At 41.8% G+C, this 21,174-nt stretch overlaps 1 protein-coding gene across 10 annotated transcripts in view; it reads left to right on the forward strand.

Moving 5' to 3' along the window:
- The first annotated feature begins 1,748 nt into the window (after positions 1-1,748).
- ATG7 (autophagy related 7) overlaps positions 1,749-21,174 on the forward strand; it is a 250,217-nt gene continuing 230,791 nt past the window's right edge. For 3 of the 10 annotated variants that reach the window (XM_020981053.2, XM_020981050.2, XM_078152204.1), the window contains exons 1-5: positions 2,677-2,774; positions 14,305-14,497; positions 15,021-15,075; positions 17,729-17,846; positions 19,260-19,337. In XM_020981053.2, coding sequence (XP_020836712.1) covers positions 14,320-14,497; positions 15,021-15,075; positions 17,729-17,846; positions 19,260-19,337 — 429 coding nt within the window. In that variant the 5' untranslated portion in view covers positions 2,677-2,774; positions 14,305-14,319. Of the gene's footprint in view, positions 1,852-2,676; positions 2,775-12,727; positions 12,748-14,304; positions 14,498-15,020; positions 15,076-17,728; positions 17,847-19,259; positions 19,338-21,174 lie in introns of those variants that run through there. The other 7 variants (XM_020981056.2, XM_078152205.1, XM_020981054.2 and 4 more) reach the window with 5 other exon arrangements.

Raw genomic sequence — 21,174 nt, forward strand, 5'->3', positions numbered from 1 at the left:
ATGATACATAACACTAAAAGCTGACTTTCTGAAAAGACTGAAAAAAGATGATGTACTTGGAAAACCCCAAGGATAATCAACAGCTTCAGCAAAGTTGTAAGCTACAAAATAAATTCCCCCAAATCAACAGAATTTCTAGATAATAATAACAAAACACAAGAAACAATAACAGAAAAGAAAATCTCATTCCAAATAACTACAAAATGCATAAAATATCTGGCAATCAACCTCCCAGACCATACAAAAGACTTCCATAGATTCAATTACAAAACATTCCTTAAATAATATTCTATATAGCTGGAGGAATATTCAGTGCTCGTGGCTAGGCTATGACAATATAATAAAAATAACAATACTACAAAAACTAACTTTCACTTTTAATGCTATGCCAATCAAATTACCAAGAGGATATTTTACAGAGCTTGATAAAATTATAAAAAAATTCATTTGGAAAACAAAAAAACCCCAATAATATCAAGGGAAATTATGAAAAGGGGGAAGAGCACTTCCAGACCTCAAACTATATTGTAAAGCAGCAGTCATTAAAACCATCTGGTGTTGGTTAAAAAATAGACAGTTCAATGGAACAGAATAGACAAGGGAGATTAAGAAGCAAGAGACCTCAAAAATGCACTGTTTGATGAGGTAGAAAACCTAAGTTACTTAGGGAAAAACTCCTTAATTTAATTTAAAAAAATGACTGGCAAAAACAGAAAGCAGTCTGGCAGAAATTAGATAGACCAACACTTTACACCACACTCCACAATACATTCTAAATGGATACATGACCTTAATATTAAAGATCATACATTAAATAGTTAGAGGAGATACAGATCGTGTACCTCCCACAGCTATGGGTAAGAGGCGTATTCTTAACCAAACAAGAGATAGGGACAATTACAAAAGATAAAATTGATAACTTTGATTACTTGAAACTGAAAAGTTTCTGCACAGACAATATTAAAGGATAAGAAGGGAAGTGGTTAATAGGGGGAAAATCTTTGTATCAGATTTCTCTGATAAGGGTTTGGTATCCAAGAAAAGTAGCCATTCCCCCAAAAAATAAATGGTCAAACGATATGAGCAAACAGTTCTCAAAAGAACTGCAGAGTGTTCACAACCACATGAAAAATTGCTCCAAATAATTAATAATAAGGGGAATGCAAGTCAAATCCAACTCTAAACTTTTCCCTCCTTATGTAAAAGAAGGAAAAGGAGGGGGAGGGGTACATGGGATGTGTGGTGATGTGAGCTCCTTGTCAGCAGGGACTATATTCTCTGCCCTTCTTTGTATCCTCAGCCCTTAGCACATTAACTGGCACATAGTAAGTGCTTACTTGTCTCCTGAGGAGCCTGTGCATGGGCCTAGAAGCAGTAGAACTGAATGTGGAACAACTGATTGGTTTGAGATCAGAAAAGAACTATGACAAGGCTATATATTGTCACTTTATTGTCATTTATTTAATTTATATGCAAAGTACGTCATGCAGAATGCTGGGCTGGATGAATCAAAAGCCGGAATTAAGGGTGGCAGGAGAAATGTCAACAATCTCAGATATGCAGATGATACCACTCTGAAGGCAAAAAGTGAAGAGGGATTAAGAAGCCTTGAATAGGGTGAAAGAGGAGTGTGTAAAAGCTAGCTTGAAGCTTAACATTAAAAACAAGAACAACTAAGATCTTGGCAACTGGTCCCATCACTTCCTGGCAAAAAGAAGAAGTGTAGGCAGTGTCAGATTTTATATTCTTGGGCTCAAAGATCACTGCAGCAGACACTTGCTCCTTGGAAGGAAAGCTATGGCAAATCTGGAAAGCATACTAGAAAGCAGAGATATCACCTTGCTGACAAAGGTCAGTAGAGTTAAAGCTATGGTTTTCCTAGTAGCAATGTATGGCTAGAGAGTTGGACTATAAGGAAAGCTGAGCTCAGCAATTCATTTGTGGCTTGGGAGGGCTTTAGAGAGTCCCCTAGATAGATAGCAAGGAGATCAGATCAGTTAATATTTAAATTACTTCAGACTAGTCATTGGAAGATCAAATAGTGAAGCTGAAGCTTAAATACTTTAGCTACATAATGAGGACTCATTGGAAAACACCCTTCTGTTGAGAAAGACTGAAGGCAAAAGGAAAAGGGGACAGCAGAGGATGAAATGGGTAGATGGAGTTATGGAAACAATGAACGTGAGCTTGGACAGACTTCAGGAGATAGTGAAGGATAGAAGGACCTGCAATGGCGTGCAATGGCTCATGGGGTCATGAAGAGTACCACACGACTAGATACAGAGATATGAGTCATCTTCAAGGAGATGCTCATTAAACCCAGAAAGAGGTACATCCAACCCCTTCATTTTATAGATGAGGCCGCTGAGGTCCAGCCAAGTTAAGTGACTTTGCCACTGTAACGCAGGTAGGAATTGTGGCCAGGTCCATGATTCGACCCCAAGACCTGACGCCCCAACCCGGTAAACTTGTCCCTGTACTATCCTGGGCCTCTGAGGCAGGGCTAGAGCCAGGACGGCCAAGACAAGTTTGGTACATTTCATTGAAAGGTTGGTCTCTCTGGATTGGCTCTCCCCTGTTTGACCATGCCCACACCACAAAAGCCCCACCCACTTTCCCTTTGGCTCGCGTCCCTCCCACTGCTTATCTTGCTTTTCTCCCCCGCGCCCTGCTTTTCCTCTGGAACATGCGCACTCCAATGCTGCGCAGGCCCCTCCTCCAAGGGGGGCGGGATGGATAGACGTCATTAAGGAGCGCGGGGAAGAGGCGCTGTGGTAAGCTAGTCGCCAGCCGGCTACTGCCGGGGGTTTCCGAGGGAGAGTCGGGGGTCGCCGAGGTGTCTGTGACCGTGACAGTTAGAGACCCAAGGGCAGCCTTCGTGCTCGGGCTCCCGGGCGCAGAGGGCGGCGCTGGGGTCCGGGTCGTGATTGTGTCCGGCGCCGTTGGCTCGTCCTGCGTTATGCGTTGGGGGTCGGAGGTGCGGCTGCCTGAGCCGGCCTGGCCCCCCCGGCCCGGCCCGCGTCCTCCCGAGCCCCCGGACTGACTCCTGGCCGAGCCAGCCCCGGGAACCCGAAGGGTCCGGAGCGGGCAGAGACCTCGGAGCTAGTCTAGTCCAGCTTCTCTCATTGTGCAGCGGAGGAAACTGAGGCTCAGAGGGGCCTGGGGCCGCGCTGGCCTGGAACCCGAGCCCTGAGCCCCCAAGACCCCTTCATTTCCCTGGCTCCTTGATCTTCCTTAAGTTTTGTTTTGTTTTGTTTTCCCCACCGTAGAATTCGAACCCTGGAATTTCTTTGACATTCGTCCAGCCCCAGCTGGGCTGTATGTAGAGAGCAGTAGAGACAGAAGAAGCGACGAGGGGTATTCATAGAGACAGATGACCCAAGTTAGTCAGTGCTTTGTAGAAGATTGATCCGAGGAGTTCTCTTAACTTTGATGAAGCTGTGGAGAGATGGAGCCTTTGTTTGGGTTTTTGCTTTCTTCTTTAGAGAGGGTGCCACACATAGTGTGAATGCCCCGTTGTGAGTGATTGGGGATGAATTGTTGGACGCCTAAATGTGGGCCACGCTTCCCTTTTTTTAGTGGGGTGGTATCTTTAAGGAGAATCTGAAAGAGTAGCAAATAAATGTTCTCTTCCCTGTAAACCTACAGTTTAGGGAATTCCCCTTGCATTCCAAATATATACAGAATAATTTCAAGAGGGAAAGAGCACTAACCATAGCCTGGATGGATACCTGAGAGAGGCAGAATTAAGGAGGGAGTGCATTCCAGACATGAGGGGACCACCTGTCCAAAAGTTGGAGTTTGTATATGGAGAAACAGCCAGCAGGAAAGTTTTATTATGCGAAGTAGTATGAAATAATTCCAGAAAGCTAGGTGGTGGGGGCAAGATTTTGGAAGGCTTTTTCAGTGCCAGGCTGAGGATTTTGTATTATATGGTTTTCTGTAGGATAGAGTCTGTCCCATAGTAGGTGCTTAATAAGTGCTTATTTATTGATTGACATGGTCAGATCTGTATTTTAGGAGTATCAGTTTTACATCTTTGTGGAGAGTAGGTTAGAGAGGGGGACAACTGGAAATAGGAATGCCAAGGAATCTTCTTGGAATAGTTCACAGAGATGATGTCCAAGTGAACTAGGGAAGAGGTTGTAACATGAATAGATAGAAGGGATAGATGTGAGAGATGTGGAGGTAGAATAAACAAGATCTAGCCATTGATTAGATGTGGAAGAGAGAGAAGAGTTTCTTACCAGAGCTGTGAATCTGGATGATTGGAACGAAGGTAGTGAGCGCCCATGATAGATATAAAGCAGTGGTGAAGAGATAGGGGTTTTTGTTTTGTTTTTTGAGAAATGCAGTTTGGGGACATGTTGAGTTGAAATGCTTTTAGGACATTCATGTAGGTGTGTTCTGTGTGTATACATGCACGCTAGGTAGCATTTATATAGTGCCAACTATGTGCTGGGCACTTATAAAATATTTTATTTGGTACCAATGTTATTTCATTCGATCCTTACAACAACTCTGGGAGATAGTTATCCACATTTTGTACTTGTTGAGGAAACTGAGGCAAACAAGTCAAGTGACTTGCCCAGTGGTCACACAGCTAGTAAATGTCTGAGGTGGGGTTTGTATTCAGGTCTTCTTGACTTCAGGCCCAGCACTCCATTCACTGTGCCTCCAGCTGCCTCTTATCAGGATTTGGATAATTGAAGCTATGGGAGCTGATGAGATATGTCACTAAGAGACTAGAGAAAAGGCCGATACAGGACAGAGTCTCTGAGGACCCCCATAATTAGTGGGTAGGAATAGTAGGATGATCCAGCAAAGGAGCCTGAGAAGGAATGAACAGGAAGGAGAGCCAAGAGTGCTGTGTAATGGAAGCTGAAGGGGCTTCCAGGAGGAGGGGGTGGTTGGCTGTCAAAAGCCACAGACCAAGTAGAATGAGGACTGAGAAAAGGCTACTGGATTTAACAGTTAATGAGATCATTCTTATCCTTGGAGAGAGAAGTTTCATTCCAGTGGTCAGATTATAGAGATTTAGAAAAAAGGGGAAGGGAGGAGATAGAGGTAATGAATATAGATAATAATTTCTAGGAATTTGGTTGTGAAAGAAAGAAGGGAAAAAGAAAAGAGAGAGGAAAGGGAAGGAAGGAGAGAGAAAGGGGAAGGGGACAGCTTGAGGGAATGTGAGTTAAGTGTCTATTGTTTAAGTAGGAGGGGAACAGGCATATTTTAGGCATATGGAAAGAACAGTTATATAAGGAGAGATTTAAGATGAAAGAAGGCTGAAATGATATAAAGGGCAAGTCCTAGGAGAGACTGCTTGGAATGCGGTCAGGAGTATAGCCTACAAGTAGAGGGCTGGCATTGGCAAAGCAAGAACTTACCTCTTCATCAGAAACTGGAAAAGGAGGGAGGGGAAGAATTGGGGATAATGAAAAAGCGTTTCGCTGAATAGAGTAGGGGAGGAGAAAGGAGTCTGATGGATGGCTTCTTTTTAAATCAAAGCAGAAGACAAGGTCCTCTTCTAATTTTAAATTCTATTTTTGTGGTTTTATTTTTTTCTCAAATGAGGATCCTTCTCTCCCTCCTACTTCACATCTTCCTATTTGAGAAAGCAAGAAAAACAAAATCCCTCTTACAAAGATGTATAGATAAGCAAAACAGTGCACTATGAGTTCATCACCTCCACAGCTGTTTGTCTTATAATATTGTTATGATTGTATAAATTCTCCTGATTCTAATTATTCCACACTCATCAGTTCATACAAGTCTTCACAGGTTTCTCTGAAACCATTCCCTTCATCATTTCTTAAATAACTTGTTCAGCCATTCCCTAATTGATGGACACTTTCTTAGTTTTCAGTTCTTTGCCACCACAAACAGAGCTGTCGTAAATGTTTTAGTATACATGTGTCATTTTTCTCTCTTTGATCTTGTTGGTGTATAGGTTTAATAGTGGTATTGCTGGGTCAGAAGATACCTACAGTTGAATAGCTTTTTGGCCACGGTTCAAGTTACTTTCCAGAGTGACTGTACCAGATCACAACTCCACCAACAGTGCATTAATGTACCTATTTTCCCACAGCCTGTCTAACATTTGTCCTTTTTCTTTTTTGTCAACTTTGCCAATCTGAGAGATGTGTGAGGTGGAGGGAAGGAGGAAGGAAGGAAGAAATGGTGAAGTTGGTTTGAGGACAGGCTAAGATTTGGAGTCATCGCTAGAATCGGGGAAGAAGGAATGGATTGCTACACGGCAGTGCCAGCCAATTTTGATTAGTAGTTAAGTCAGCAGTTTTCAGCAGGCTGGTAATCCAGTCTCTGACTGAGCAAGACATGACTAGAGATATTACAAGGGGTTAAGAGATTCAAGGATAACTGATGGTATGTGGCCAGATTGGTCAAACTTGAGGTCAAAACTAAATAGGGGGCTGGGGTTAGTTATGGGTGATGTCCTGGGATAGCAAGGATGGTTGGAGATGTTGGAAGAGGTTGAGGAGTTTTTCAGAGGAGGAGAGGACTTTGAGTTCTGGATTTTGGAGGCAGAAGAGTTATGAATGATTTTCATAGCAAGCGTATGACCATTCCTTTCTGTGGCTGGGATGGAGTGAAAAGGAAAATCCATGGGAATTTACTAGGGAGATGAATTGGAAGAACAGTATGCCCAAGAAAAAAGTCCCCAAGTATGAGAAAATGCGTTAAAGGGGAGAGAAAAACTCTGAGCCAAGGAGGAGTTTGGATAAAGGAAGAATGACCTGGAAGCCAGTATGTGACTGTGGCAAGAATTTGGGCCAGGTGTTAAAGACTGATAGTGTGAACTTCAAAGGTGGGGTTACTGAGTGATGGTGGCAAAAGCGAAGTCTGGAAGTAAGAGGGATTAGCATGGAGGATCCTCCTTCTTCTAGCCCAGGGTATTAGGGGCCATGAAGGAAGTACTCGAGTGCTTACTTTGCTAGCATCCTATTAAACTGGAACAGTCCAGGGAAGATAGCATGGCTAAGGTGACCTGCGAGTTTGTGAAGCCTTCCCTACTTTTGTGCAGAACGAGACACATTTTCAATGTGTCAGTAGGTAATAAAAAGAAAAAAGCAAAGAGCATTAAAGAAACATTGTAAAAAAACACACAAGAGCAGAATGAAGTTCAGGATTGGACTGACAAACAGGGCAGTTTTGTCCCTACTCTGTTAAATTAAATATATACTTAAAAAAATCAAACTGTATATAACAAGTTCAGTTTTATATACAATCATCATCTGTTCCTTGTATGTTTAAATATCTGTGTTTGTTCACACTTAAAATAAAAAATAATTTTAAAACAACTGAAGGGACAGCTAGATGATGCAGTGGAGAGAACACTGACCCTGAAGTCAAGAGGACTTGAGTTCAAATGCGACCTCAGACCAAACACTTGACACTTACTAGCTGTGTGACCCTGGGCAAGTCACTTAACCCCAGTTGTCTAAAAAAAAAAAACCAAACACACACACACACACACACACACACACACACACAAAACTACTGAAGATGGTGGCCAGAGGGATGTTAGATCCTTTGGGAAGACACAGTTTTCCTTTAGCAAGAAGATAAAATATATGATGTGAGAGATCTAGGATAAAAAGGAAGTTTGTTAACAGTAGAGTAGGAGGTTCCAGCAGATTCAATGGAAGGTGAGGACAGAGAATTATGTAGACTGTAGGGATAGCAATGAGAGGAGGAAGCTTGAATGTTCTTTCCAGGCACTGACCCTGAATCTGATGTAGCATAGGAAAGGAAAAGTTATATCATTTCAGTCTCTTCAACATGTTTTCTCTTTATACTTGGTAAGGCCGTTTTTATTCTGTCTTCCCTTAGGCCTTAGATATGTAAGTCATGGCTTATTTTAATGGATATGCTATGGTCCCAGGTCTTTCTAATACAGCAGCTGTGCACATGAGTCTGGAAGCCTTCTCTATGGATTCCATATTTTATTCAGCACAAACTTTACTAAGTGCTTGCTATGTGCAAGATGTGAGTATATGTTTCATTGACACTGATTTAAAGGTACCTACAATTTTGAAGCTTCAGTGGGTTAAACTGGGGGAGTAGGGCTGGTAAAGAAGTTGATCTTTTGAAACTTTATACACTTATTAATTACATTCTAATTTGTGTTACTTCTTGCTCTGTTCATGTCTCATTTGCACAGATGGGTCAGTCAATAAGCATTTATTAAGTTCTTTGCTATGTGCTAAGCACTAGGGATACAAAGAGAGGCAAAAAAATTCTACCCTGTCACAAGGAAATTACAGGCTAATGGGGGAGACAAAATACAAACAACCATCTGAGTTATAGACAGGATTATGAGATTGTTATTTTAAATGAGATCACTGTAAAGCACTTAACCCAGTGCTTGGCACATAGTAAGTGTCATATAAATGTTAACTATTATTAGTATTATTAATAGGAAAAACTGGAAATAACCAACAGAGGGAAGATGCTAGAATTAAGAGGGATTGGGAGAGAGTTCTTGTAGAAGGGCAGATTTTAGCCAAGACTTCAAGGAATCTAGGGGAACCAGGAGGTAGAGATGAGTGAGAACATTCCAGGTAGGGGGCCAGGCCCAAAGTCAGGAGCCGAGTGTCTTGTTTGAGGAATAGCAAGAAGACCGTTGTCACTGGATTGCAGAGTATATGGCAGGATGGAAGGTGTGAGAAGAGTGGAAAGGTTGGAGGGCAGAGCAGGTTTTGAAGGGCTTTGAGGGCCAAACAGATGATTTTGGTTTTGATCCTGAAGGTGATAGGAAGCCACTATAGACTTAACTGGGGTGGAGGGGGGTGGTGGGTGGATGTAACATGGTCAGAACTCCATTTTAGGAAGATCACTTTGGCAGCTGAGTGAAGGATGGACAGGAGTGGGGAGTGCTTAATGATAAGGGAGGACAGCATCCTTACTTGGTATGTTTCTCTCCTGCTTTCCACCAGTTGGTAATTTCTATCATAGTCCTTGGCACAGTGTACCATACCTAGTGGAGAGGAGGATTTTAGGGGTAGGAGGGGCATAGGGCAGGGGTAGGTAGGACACTTCAAGCCTGACTGGACTTAGTTTTGGAGAAGGGAGTGCAGGTAAGATCAGGGAATAGAAAGTTCAGTTTGGCTGAATCTTAAAAGTATGTAGAGGGTCATAGTATGAAGGAAGTTTTATTTTTTATTCTGTTGGCAGTGAGGAACCACTGAAGACTTTTGAGTGAAGGAGTAGTGTGTTGGGAAAATGATTTGGGCATCTGGGGGAAGAGTGGTTAGAGAAGGGATAGGTTGAAGGGAGGAAGACCAATTGGTAGGCCATTCTAGTAAATTAGATGAGAAAAGATAAGGCACTGAAGTAGCAGTGAAAAGAATGCTGTGTTGGAAAGAATAAACTCAATAGAGTTTGTCAACTAATGTGGAAAATAGAGCAGGAAAATTCAGAGATGACTCTAAGGTTAGTACCCAGATGCCTAGAAGACGGTAGTGCTTTTAACAAAGAAAGAATTGAAGGGACCGGTTTTGGGGAGACTTCACTAGGAGTTCAGTTTTGTGTGACATACCTGTAGTATATCCAGATGGAGGTATCCTACACTCCCTAAACAATTTGGGAAAATTATTATTATGATTCTGCCATTTTCACAGAAATAATGGTTTCACAGGATTTAAGAGGAAACAAGTTTGGCTTGGTTCCCCCAAAGGACAAGACATTTCATAAGGTTGTTACTCATTTTGTACTCATTGTTCTTAGGCATTCCCTGAAATCCTTGTTTTATCCCATTAAAGCCTTGCTGGGCAAAATGAAATATGTCTGTCCAGCAAATATGCATATTAAAAGCAATGAAACCAAAACGCTGTTATGTTGTCGAAATTTGTTACTAAATACCAACAACTTATGGAAATTATATTCTACTTAGATACCTGAGTCAAGCTAATGCATTTCTTCCAGTTGACACTAGATCTGTATATATTTTCTTCCTTACATATTTTTCATTTTATCTGGGCACTTTTCAACTAATCATTTGCCTTACATCCATTGGAGACTTTTGTAGATGGGCAAAATTTCCAAAAGAAAATGTTCATCCTCACCTAAGATGTATTTTGTGGCATAAACTAATTTGAATTGACTTGTTTTCTGCCTTCTGCAAGCTGCTTACACTTCAAGGATCTTTGGGTCCATGGATGGGAACCTAAAAATCATTAAGTGTGTCGGCTTCTTTCAAGGTCAGAGCCCAAATCAGACTGGCATTCTTGCATCTATGCACTAGAGTCACTCTCATTTCTCTCCAGTTTTAGGGTTTACAAAGCACTTCTTCCCCTCATAACAACCCTGTGAATATGTAACAGAAGCAGCTTAAGAAAATGCCATTCCTGAAGCTCCAGCATATATCACAGCTCTAACCTTTCCTGAAACTCCCCATGGGCCACATCACCAAAACAAAGCAAGCTCTTGGGACCAGAGTTGCCAATCAGCCCATACTGAATCAGCCTGACCTGTATGTTGTTACACAAGTTGGTTTCTTCTTACTGATGTGTTACATAATGGCTAGGTTTTCTTGTTTTAATTTTACAATCATACTTGGAAGTAGGAGGGGAACACTCCTGGAGAAATGTTACTCTCAATAAGTGCTGGTGACTTGGATGGCCATTGGTGAAAGAAGTTGCTTTTGTTTCCTAGTTCACTGGGTTGTTATGAGGGGCTTTGTGCTTTGTAAACCCTAAAGCCAACAACAGGAACCCTATGAATTTAGATGACTTGAAGAACAGTGGTACCTTGACCGAAATAGAAAAGCTGGGAAAAGGAATAGGTTTGGGGGGGAAACAGTGCATTCTGCTTTGGATATGTTGAATGTTATCTACCGGTGAAACATCCAGCCTGAAATATCCACTAGGAAGTTAGTGAAGCAGGACTCTGTCTTAGGCGAGCAACTGGGCCTGGAAATGTAGCTCTGGGAGTTATCTGAAAAGAGACAATCATTAAAAGCATGTGAGCTAAGGAGAGCACCGAGTGAGAGTGAAGAGGGAACAAGAAAAGGAAGAAGTGGAGATAGCAATCATAACAGGTTTGTCTTTGGAGCTTGGCAGAGAAGGGGAGCGGATTATGACTGCTCAGTCATTTAGTAAATGGCCTTAAAGAGTAGCTATAGCTAAGAAATTCAACATTGTGGCCACCCTAATGTAGCTTTACTTACGTTGGTCCTCAGACAATAGATTATCCACCACCCAGCCCAATTGTTGTTATTGTTTACTCATGTCCTACTCTTTGTGACCCTATGGACCATAATGTCCATGGAGTTTTCTTGGCAAAGATACTAGAGTGGTTTGCCATGTCACTCCCTTCTTAATAAACTGTGGTTTCCTACTGCCTTCAAGATCTTTAAACCTTAAAGGCTTAAAACTGCTCAAAGAGTGTTGGGATACTGTATAACCTCAGTTTGGTTTTTAAAACCCTTCATAGTCTAGCCCCAATCAATATTTCTGGTTTTGTTATATATCACTCTCCTTTGTGCACTCTGTGGTCTAGTTACGTTGGTCGTTTTGCTGTTCCTAATATGTGACTCTGTCCCCATGCCCGAAATGTGCTCCACCCTCACCTTTGCTGCTTAGAATCCTTTATTTTCCTCAAAACTTACTCAGAAGTCACCTGCCTACTGCTTGAGGTCTTTCTTGATCTTCCGTTGCCTCCACCCATTCATTACCTTGTCTTTATTTTGTGTATACTTCCACTTGTCTCCCTCTTTGCAATGTAAGCTCCTTCAAAGCAGAGACTGCTTTGATTTTTTTTTTTTATACCCGGTGCCTGGCAGAGTGCTTGGCATATAGCTGGCACTGAACAAATGGTAGCTGATTGATCAGTGGATAGGTCACAGACCTCTGAAGTGCTTATATTGTTATCGGTGTCTGTCTTGTCTGACTGTACTGCTCGTCTCTTTTTAAAATAAACATAAGTAAGGCTTTTGAGAGTAGAGAGCACATACAGCCTGAATTGTGCAATGTGCCAGTGAGCCACCACATAAGGCAAGCCCATACACCATGCCCTCAGATCAGGAGCAAGCAATGGTAGGTCACAGATTGGTCATACATAAATAACTTAGTTGCTAGGATTTTATCAGAATAGATTTAGAGCTGGAAAGGGCCTCGGAGGTCATATAGCGAGTGGCTTTTCATTTTACAGATGAGGAAATTGATATCTTGCATACATTAAGTGCCTTGTCCAAAGTCACACTAGTATTAAGGGGTGGAGCTAGGCTTTTAACCCAGTTCTTTACTCAAAAGGTCCCCTGATCATTGCTTCTTAGGTTTTTTTCCTCCAGCTTAGAGGGAAAAAATACATACATGTGTGTGTATACACACATGTATATACATACATATATACATATATCTATGTGTATACAGACACACATATATATGTGCACATGTATTTAGTGATACAGATGGACTTTGTGTTAACACATTTGGATTCACAGTGCCCAGGCGATTATCACATGGTCTCATCATTGCTCAAGGCTTTCTGGCCACCTCAGAGCTGGTAAATTTTGGAGAAGTGGGGTGGAGTTAGCCAGTGGTTTCAGCCACTGAGCACATTCTCTTGTGAAATGGTTTCGTCCTGTTCACAGTTTCTCAAGGGCTACATGTTTTAGACATTTCAAGCAGTCTCCCTTATGTAAGTCACTTTCCTATTGTGGAAGCATAGTCTTCTAAGTGGTTCCTTTAATTTATACCCCTCTCAGCTGTAGTGTTGTGTTGAGCAGTAAGTCATTTTTTTTGCTTTTTTTTTTTTGGCTTCTCAGCATTAGTAAAATTGAATGGTTGGAGGTTATCAAATAAATGAAAAATTATTACTGTTAGTTGGGAGTTTGGGTATGTGTGTTGGAAGGTATGGTGGTGGGAGAGGATGCTGATTACCCCTGGCAAGAATGAATTTAGATATGTCTTTTTTGTCTCTTTCTGGTTTTTTTCTGTTTTGCCGATTTCTTGACTCTTCTTTTGATAACTGCTGTCATTTCCTTAGTATTAGATCTGATGAGAAATCACTGATACTTGAAAGACATTGGCAGTAATTACCCCCAAGGGTTTTGGAGCCATTCTGTGTCTATTGGATAGAGGGCTGGGCCTGGAGTTAGGAACTCCTGGGTTCAAAGCTAGCCTTGGACACTTGCTAGCCATGTGATTCTGGATAAGTCATTTAATGTCTGTTTGTCTCAATTTCCTTAACTGTAAAATAAGAATAATAATAACACCTACCTCCCAAGGTTGTTGTGAGGATGAAATGGGATAATATTTGTAAAGTGCTTAGCATAGTGCCTGGCACATAGGCACTATGTAAGTGCTAGCTGTTATTATTATTAGCTGTTTTGTGTATGAGTACATTTTATTTTCTCAGTGAAATCATATATATGTCATAAGTCCATCATCTTGTAGAAATAATATTTTATATTTATGTACTCTATATTTTGCATTGTTTTAAGGAATCTAAAGTACTTAGACATGTAGTAAATATTTAATGACTACATAGAAGGGATCATAGGCAGTAATTAAAAAGTGAAAAGCGTGTAAGAGATTGCTTCAGCTTGAAAACTGGAATCTCATCCTGGGGTAGACAAACATTTCATTGGATCCAGGCCCAGTGAAGCCCATAGTCCATTTTAATCTGTTCCTTGTGATGTAACGAACATTCTCCAAGTGTAGTCCTTTACAGTAAGGACAGGCTTATTTTTGTGTTTGTGTCTTTAGCACTGCCAACCCAGTGCCTGGTAGTAGTAGGTACCCAATATGGGGATAAGGCACATAGATTAGAGCTGGAAAAGTCCTTAGAGATCGTATGGTCCAGGGGTCTTAACTTCTTTGTGTGTAATGGGCCCTCTGGGCCAAATGGTGAGGTCCATGGAAGTCTTCCTAGAAGAATATTTTCAGATTCATAGAATAAAATACATCAAATTACAAAGGAAACTAATATTAAAATATAGTTATCAAAATATTAAAAAAAATCATGGGCCTCAGAACACTTGATGTCCAAGCCCCATATTTTTACAGGTGGGGAAATTTGGATCCAGAGAAGTTAATACACTTCCCAAGGTCGCATAGGTAGTAAGAAACAGAGTCAGGACTTGAACCTGAGTCTTCTGACTTCAGATCTTGTCGTTCTTCCTGTCATACCATTCTTCCTCTTCTTAGAAATGTAGATTGATTGATTGATTGCTTTGGTTACCAGTTTAATGTTTAGAAAAAATTGGGGCTGATAAAGTACAACTCTGAGGCTGCTTGTCATAAGGATTGTATTGTTTTTGTATGTACTTCTCAAATACAGATCTATGAATAAAGAATGGCAACAGCTACTGGTGAGGCCTGTTGTTCCCCAGGCTCCAGACTCTCCAAGTTGCAGTTTGCTCCTTTTAGTAGTGCCTTGGATGCTGGATTCTGGCATGAACTGACCCAGAAGAAGCTGAATGAGTATCGCCTGGATGAGGCCCCAAAGGATATTAAGGGTTATTATTATAATGGTAGGCTACCCTAGACTTCTTTATCCTGGTTTGCTTTCCTCCAAGTGTACAGTTAAATTTTGTTTATGTTTGAATCAGCTTTAGTGTACGAATCATAAACGTGGTGAATGAGCCTCAGTTTCTCTTCTTGTACCCTGTTTTTTAATAAAACTCATTTTCATTTCTCCCCCATAACACAAAGGAAAAGAAAAACAAGACCTAAGATATTTGTGTTTTTAGTAAAGGTGGGGAAGAGATTGACTGAGATGAGGTGTGTATTTTTTGTTTTTAAAAAAATGTCATTGGTTGGTTTTTGTACTACCTTCTCAGTTCTTGTTATGAAGTACCAGGGGTTAACAATGGAGTCCTGACTCCCTCAAGAAGCAGTGGGTGGAGGGAAGAAGCATTTATGTAGTACCTGCCATGTGCCAAGCACTGGGCTAAGCATTTCACCAATATTATCTCATTTGAAAAAAGAGCAGGCTTGCCCACAGGCTCACTTGTATAAGTGCCCATTTACTGATTTGCTCATGTTTCTGTCCAGGTGATTCGGCTGGCCTGCCAGCACGTTTGACTTTGGAGTTCAGTGCTTTTGATATGTGAGTATATGGACAATATCTGAACTAAGGAATATGGTTTGCCTTTAATGATACAAAGTCTGTCATTATGGGAGGTGTGCCACACAGGGAAGTGGTCAGCACCTTGTAGTCTGGAACTATGGGACTTTACACTCGTCTACTCTAGGAAATCTCAAAGAGGCTAAGGCACTTGGAAAGTGCTCAATAAACATGCATTTAATTACAACTCGGACTTTCAGTTTGCTTTCAGCCTGATGTTGGGCCTTTGTACTTGTACTTTAATTGGGTTTTTCTACTGTACACAGCCATCATTCAAAATTGTTTGAGCATCAGCCGTGTGCTAGCCCCTGGGATAGGTGCAAAAATATTGGAAATATTGGTTTCGGCCCTCCTGGGAATTATTGTTTAGCTGGGAAGATGGGGCTCAGAGAAAAAGTTAAATAGCATTTTAAAATAATAGCATAAGAAATGTCACAAAGCAAGACATAACCAATCAGAATTACAAATTCCAAAGGAGCGAAGGAGGAATCACTCTGGGCTGGGAGGGTTAAGGAAGGCTTCGCAGAGGAGAAGGGGCTTGCCCCAGACTTTGAAGGAGGTACAGGACGTGGAGAGGCAGGGGGAAGGAGAGGGAAGGCATCTCAGACAAGAAACAACTTTAGCCTTAGCACAAAGATAGTCTAGGCCAAGGTGGGGTCAGCAGGCCAATCCATATGGGTTCAGGTGAAGGAGTAGAAGAAAAAGGGCATCAAATGCCAAGGGAAAAAGTTGGACAGAGGAGCTCCATTGAAAAGTTTTGAGTTGTGATATTATGATGTGAAAAATTGTGGTAAAAGTGGAATTTTAGGAAGATTTGTGCGATAGTGGTACAAAGGATGAATTAGAGAAGAGAGAGAATAAGAACCAATTTGTTTTCCTCACAACGGCTTTATGAGGTCAGTAGTACAGATATCATTATGCCTGTTTTATTGATGAGGAGAATCTTAGAGAGGAAAGACACTTTCTTAACATCACAGAGCACCAAATGACCTGGCCAGGGTTTAAACCCATGTCTCCTGGATCTGTGTCTAGGGCCCTTTCCATCAGCTTGCCTCTGAGGCTGACATTGAGTTAAGCCATTACTCCAGGCCAGTGGTGAGGGAAGAGTTTTGAAAGGGTTTGTGATTATGGGGAGGAGCCAGTGACTTTGGAATCAGTGATTCCAATGTTTTAAGCCTGAAACCAATGGTATTATCATGAGCAGAAATGGGAAATTTAAGGGGCAGAGACAAATTTGAGAGCAAGATGAGAAATTTTGTTTTAGACAGATTTAGTGATATCCAGGTAGAAATGCCCATCAGGCAGCTGGAGATATGAAGCTTTAGACTGGGAGGAAGTTGAGGGCTATAAATGTAGTTTTTAGGAGTTATCTGTGTGGAGGCTAAAGGTGATAGTTGAGGCTATGGTTATGAAGTAGATTATAAAGCAGGAAGAGCAGAGGGTCAGGGGCTAAACCTCATGGAATCTTCATAGTTGTTGAAGGGGAAGGAGAAGAGGAACCAGAGAGGACCACTCAACGTCAGGAGGAGAACCAGCCCAGCCTGGTGTTACAGGAGCTCAGGAAGTAAGAGGGTCTTAAGGGCAAGGTGGGCATCAGGCTTATCCTGTGTAGCCACAGCAGGTAGGAAGAGAGATGGGAAAAGGCATGGAAAGTTGTGTTACCCGCCCTTTGAGAACGTGGGGGTCATTGGAATGGGTGTCAGTGGAAGCTAGATTGCCACGGATTTAGGAGAGAGAATAGATGGGGAAGAAGTAGGCTGCAACAGGTTTGGACCATTTAAAAAGTTTAGTTTTAAGAATTTAAATTTCCGCCAGTGACTGGAGGAATGTTTTTCACTATGTTTTTTAGTATCTGAGCAGAGTCTTGCCTAATGAGTTTGTTGGGAGATGTAGTTAGAGACTGTTAAGAAACATCTAATTGACCGTAGCAACTAATAAATAATATTTTGAGCATAGGTCTTCAGTTAAGGAGTTTCAAAGGAAATCTCTGCTTTTTTTTTTTGCCTCTCTAAAATCACGAGTTTTATTCTTTTTTTCCCCCAATAAAGTTGCAAAATTTAGTAACTAAATTTAGTAACTTAATTAAGGGGGTATTTGGCATAAGTATCTTTAAGGGTATGTTTGTATCCTTTGTTGCCTTCCAGGATCTCCAGAGCTTCTTGTTCTATTATTAATTTCTTGTGATATCTTGCCAAAATTAAATTAAATTCTAATGCTCTCTTCTTCATCAAGCAAGGATTTATTATTAATTTATTTTTGTAATACTTAAGATACAGTGAGGAACAGCCTGCAGATTTATAAGTAGGAATAGACTGTCATTAAATAATGAGCAGAGCCCCCAACATGAAGTATAGTAGACACTTATCTAAATTAAATCTAGTCTAGCTCCTTTCATTTAGAAGCTGGTCTTGAAGTTTGTTTATTTGTTTCAGTTCCACTATGTCAGAAGCTTATTTTCTTTCATAACTTGTCAAAATGTCTTTATTATTGAGCAGTGGTTTTAGAAAAGAGTAGGTCAAAAAAGTTTGTTAGAACTTAGACAAGTGACCTGTCTCCATCCCTTATTACAAGACTTGATCATCCTCAGTGGTGGTGGTCAAGGTCCTATATAGTAATCATTTTCTCTCTTCCCTAGAAATGCTCCTACCCCAGCCCACTGCTGTCCAGCCTTCGGAACCCTGTTTAACACCAACACTCTCGAGTCCTTCAAAACTTCAGATAAGAAGTTACTTTTGGAAAAAGCAGCAGAGGAGGTCAGATATAAAGGAGGAATATGTGTCATACTTTCCTTAAGTATTTCTTTAGCCTGGCATCTATTGAATTGTGAACTCAAGTGCAAAGGCCTGCCCTAGTGCTTTGTACGTAGTAGGCGTTCAGGAAGTGTTTGCTTACTTTATTTTGATGTATTATTCTTCAGTTATTCTTGTAGCTCCAACTCTAGTGTGGAGTGAGGTGGTGGGGGTAGAAGAGAGAGCTGAATGACCACCAAGGGCCTGATGCTCACCCTTGGGTATGCCAGAAATTGATGGGGAGGAAGTTGTCCAGTGAGATTTATTCTTCTACAAGCTGGGGCCCTTCTTAGGATCTTGTACCAGTACGTAAGATACTTAGATTCTGTACCTGGTTCGATTTGTTCCCGAAAGGGAGTGAGCTGAATTTCTCTTAAGAAAGAGGCATTCCTACTCTTTGCTGATAACCAGTTTCCTGAAAAAAACTTGATGGATCTATTTAGTGCAAAACAGATGGAAGCCTATTTTATTAATCTAGGAATTTTCCCCAAATAAGGAAAGAAATGGGATCTGCCACCTTTTTCTATTGAATGTTTCTCTTCTGAGTTGGGAAAGGTATAATAATAAACAATGGAGTCCCATCATATAAGCATTTGATTTACTCAAATTCAATTGGATTCATCAAAGAGAGAGAGAAAAGTAATTTAAATCTGCCCACTGTTCTATTAAATCAGTGTGTATCCTACAGTGTACTCTGACAGATATATAGAAATCTCTAAATCTTCCTGATCTGGCACAGCTGGAGCTTTACTGCCCTTGCTGGCCCTCCTTACTGATGGCACACCCTTGACTGGGTGCCCTCATCTGTTGAGACCTGGAGCCTGCCTGATTATAAAGAGGGGAGGCATGTTTGAGGTACCACTTACCCTCCAGTCCTCAGCCAGGTTATTTCTGCCCAGGCCTCCCTCCATTATTGAGTAGATTATTGCATCAGAGCAGAGGGCCTGGGCCAGGAGAGCTCTGGATTTGGACCTAGACTGTCACAGACAGATGGCAGGTCTCTCCGCTTGCCTTATAGTCAAGGTGGGGAGTCAGTGGAATGCTGGGGCTTGGCTGGTTATTTCTCCAGGATTTTTGCTTTCTATGATGCTGTTGCCTCAGTCCTTCAAAAAGAGCTTGTAAGTCCTTGAAGGTGGGGTGGTTTTTATCCCCCCTACCCCCCTTGCTGTAGTAGGTACTTAATAACGAGTGCTTATGACTTCTAAGCCAGTTCCTTAACTGAGCTACAAAGCAGAGCCAGCAGATGAGATGAAGGTCCCTGGACAAACTCCCATCCCTGCTTGCTCTTTTATTGATTAGTTTGTATTTGACATAAGAGCCAAAAGCTCAGAGATACCTGCTTCTTCCTTGCCTTGACCCTTTCCCTTCTTCCCACAGATTTGGGAATCAATAAAATCAGGTGCTGCTCTCGAAAACCCCGTGCTCCTTAACAAGTTCCTGCTCTTGACATTTTCTGTAAGTAAATGCATTTCCTGCTGCTCTGGAGACATGAAACATTGTTAGGCACAACTTCAGAAATGGAGACTCTGATCTGGCACAGCTGGAGCTTTACTGCCCTTGCTGGCCCTCCTTACTGATGGCACACCCTTGACTGGGTGCCCTCAAGAGGAGCTGGAGGAGCCATAAGATACCCTTTATCAATGTCCTTTTATTTCAAGTTGGTGGGTGGCAAAGAAATCACCAGATTACTCCTCGGTGGTGCTTTTGTGTCTTTCCTAACCCTTTTGTTCCAGCACTTCAACCCAGAAGAGAATGGAGCTCTTTTGCTTGGGCTCAATCCATGACCAGGGGACTTGCTGGGTCAGGGAATATAATACCTCATGTTCTTCTGTTTTGAACATTTGGATTCAGCCAGTAATAGTTCTTAGATGCACATTTGGATGGAAAATTAGCCAGGCAAGTAAAGTTAATGATACTTTTAAGAGAGAAATAAGTAGTATGGTGTAGTGAATAAAGAGTTGGCCTCAGATCAGGAAAACCTGGGTTCACACATTCTGGCTATGTGACCTAGCTATGTAAGTCACTTAACTTTTCAGCGACCAAGGCAAGTCTCTGACACTATACATTGTTGAGAAGGTGTGGATCTGCATTAGTTTGCTCATTTTTCCAGCCGCTTTCTTGACTTTGGGTGTTGTTAGTGTTGGGCTTTGTGTCCTTCTAGTGGGGGGATGTCTGGCCTGAGCTTCTGTCCTTGTATACTCTTCTGCTGCTTTTTCTCAGCTCAGTTCGAGGGCCTTCAAGTTTTCATTGCTCCCAAAGCTTCTTGTGATCCAGGAAGAAGTCTGTTCACTGCCTTCCTGGTTTGGGCACTCTGACTTCTTGACCCAGGTTTGGGTCTTTTGGCTTGTGTTTGGTAGAGTTTTAGCAGACCGCAGCTGGACTCAGCCACTATGAGCCTGCTATAAGGTTCTGCAGATTCAGAGCAACAAAACTGCTGACTCCCCTTTGGTCTGGGACACTCCTGCCTTGTTATTATTATGCTGCTGACTTATGTGCTAGACTGAAAGCTAGAGCTACCTCTGCTCTACTTCTGGACCTAGAGGTACATAACTATTTTTCTGGAACTTGATCTGTGGGGCCGGGGCCCCGCTCTGCTCCTCTTCCCTCTAGGGTCTCTGACTGGAACTGAGTATGGGCAACAGAACTGCCAGAAGCCCAGAGTTTTCTGAGGGGAAAACACAAGGGGTTTTGGCAGTGCCGTGGACACTTTGAAGGGCTGTGAGCTGACAGTCCTCTGATCTGGATTTTGGGGAGGGGGAAACAGAGGAAAGTTTGTCGCACTCTAACCTAGAATGCTCCAGGGGCATCTGAAGACTGTAGCAGTATGATCCATGACTCCAGCAGTGCTTGAAACCTGCCAACATTTTGTAGGCAGATACACAAAGGAAGGTGGAAGCCAACTGCAGGTGTCTTTGAAATAAAGGTCAAGGCCACACAGGGCTGACCACTCCATTTAAGAGTGTAGGAGGAAGTAAAGCCTAGCCCTGGCTCCGAATCCCAAACCAGAAATGGAGGCCATAGAAAATGTTTAATAGAGTAAAGATATACTATGGTCAAGAGATGCCCAAGAAGCACAAGAGGAGAGTAGCTCCACAAATACCATCAGAGCCTAAGCAACAATCCAGTGGCTTGGCTACAAGATCTCCAAGGGTCTCTACATGAAATGAAGCAAGAAATTAAAAAAATGAAACAAGGGAAATAAGAGAATTCATGGAAAGAATTGGAAGAAGAATAAATAGCTTAGATCAGGAGGTGGAAAAATCTTTTCTAAGTAGTAGACTCCTGAAAATTA

The sequence above is a fragment of the Phascolarctos cinereus genome, unplaced genomic scaffold (assembly GCF_003287225.1).
Source record: "Phascolarctos cinereus isolate Bilbo 61053 unplaced genomic scaffold, phaCin_HiC Scaffold_4;HRSCAF=312, whole genome shotgun sequence".
In the NCBI taxonomy this organism is placed as follows: Eukaryota; Metazoa; Chordata; class Mammalia; order Diprotodontia; family Phascolarctidae; genus Phascolarctos; species Phascolarctos cinereus.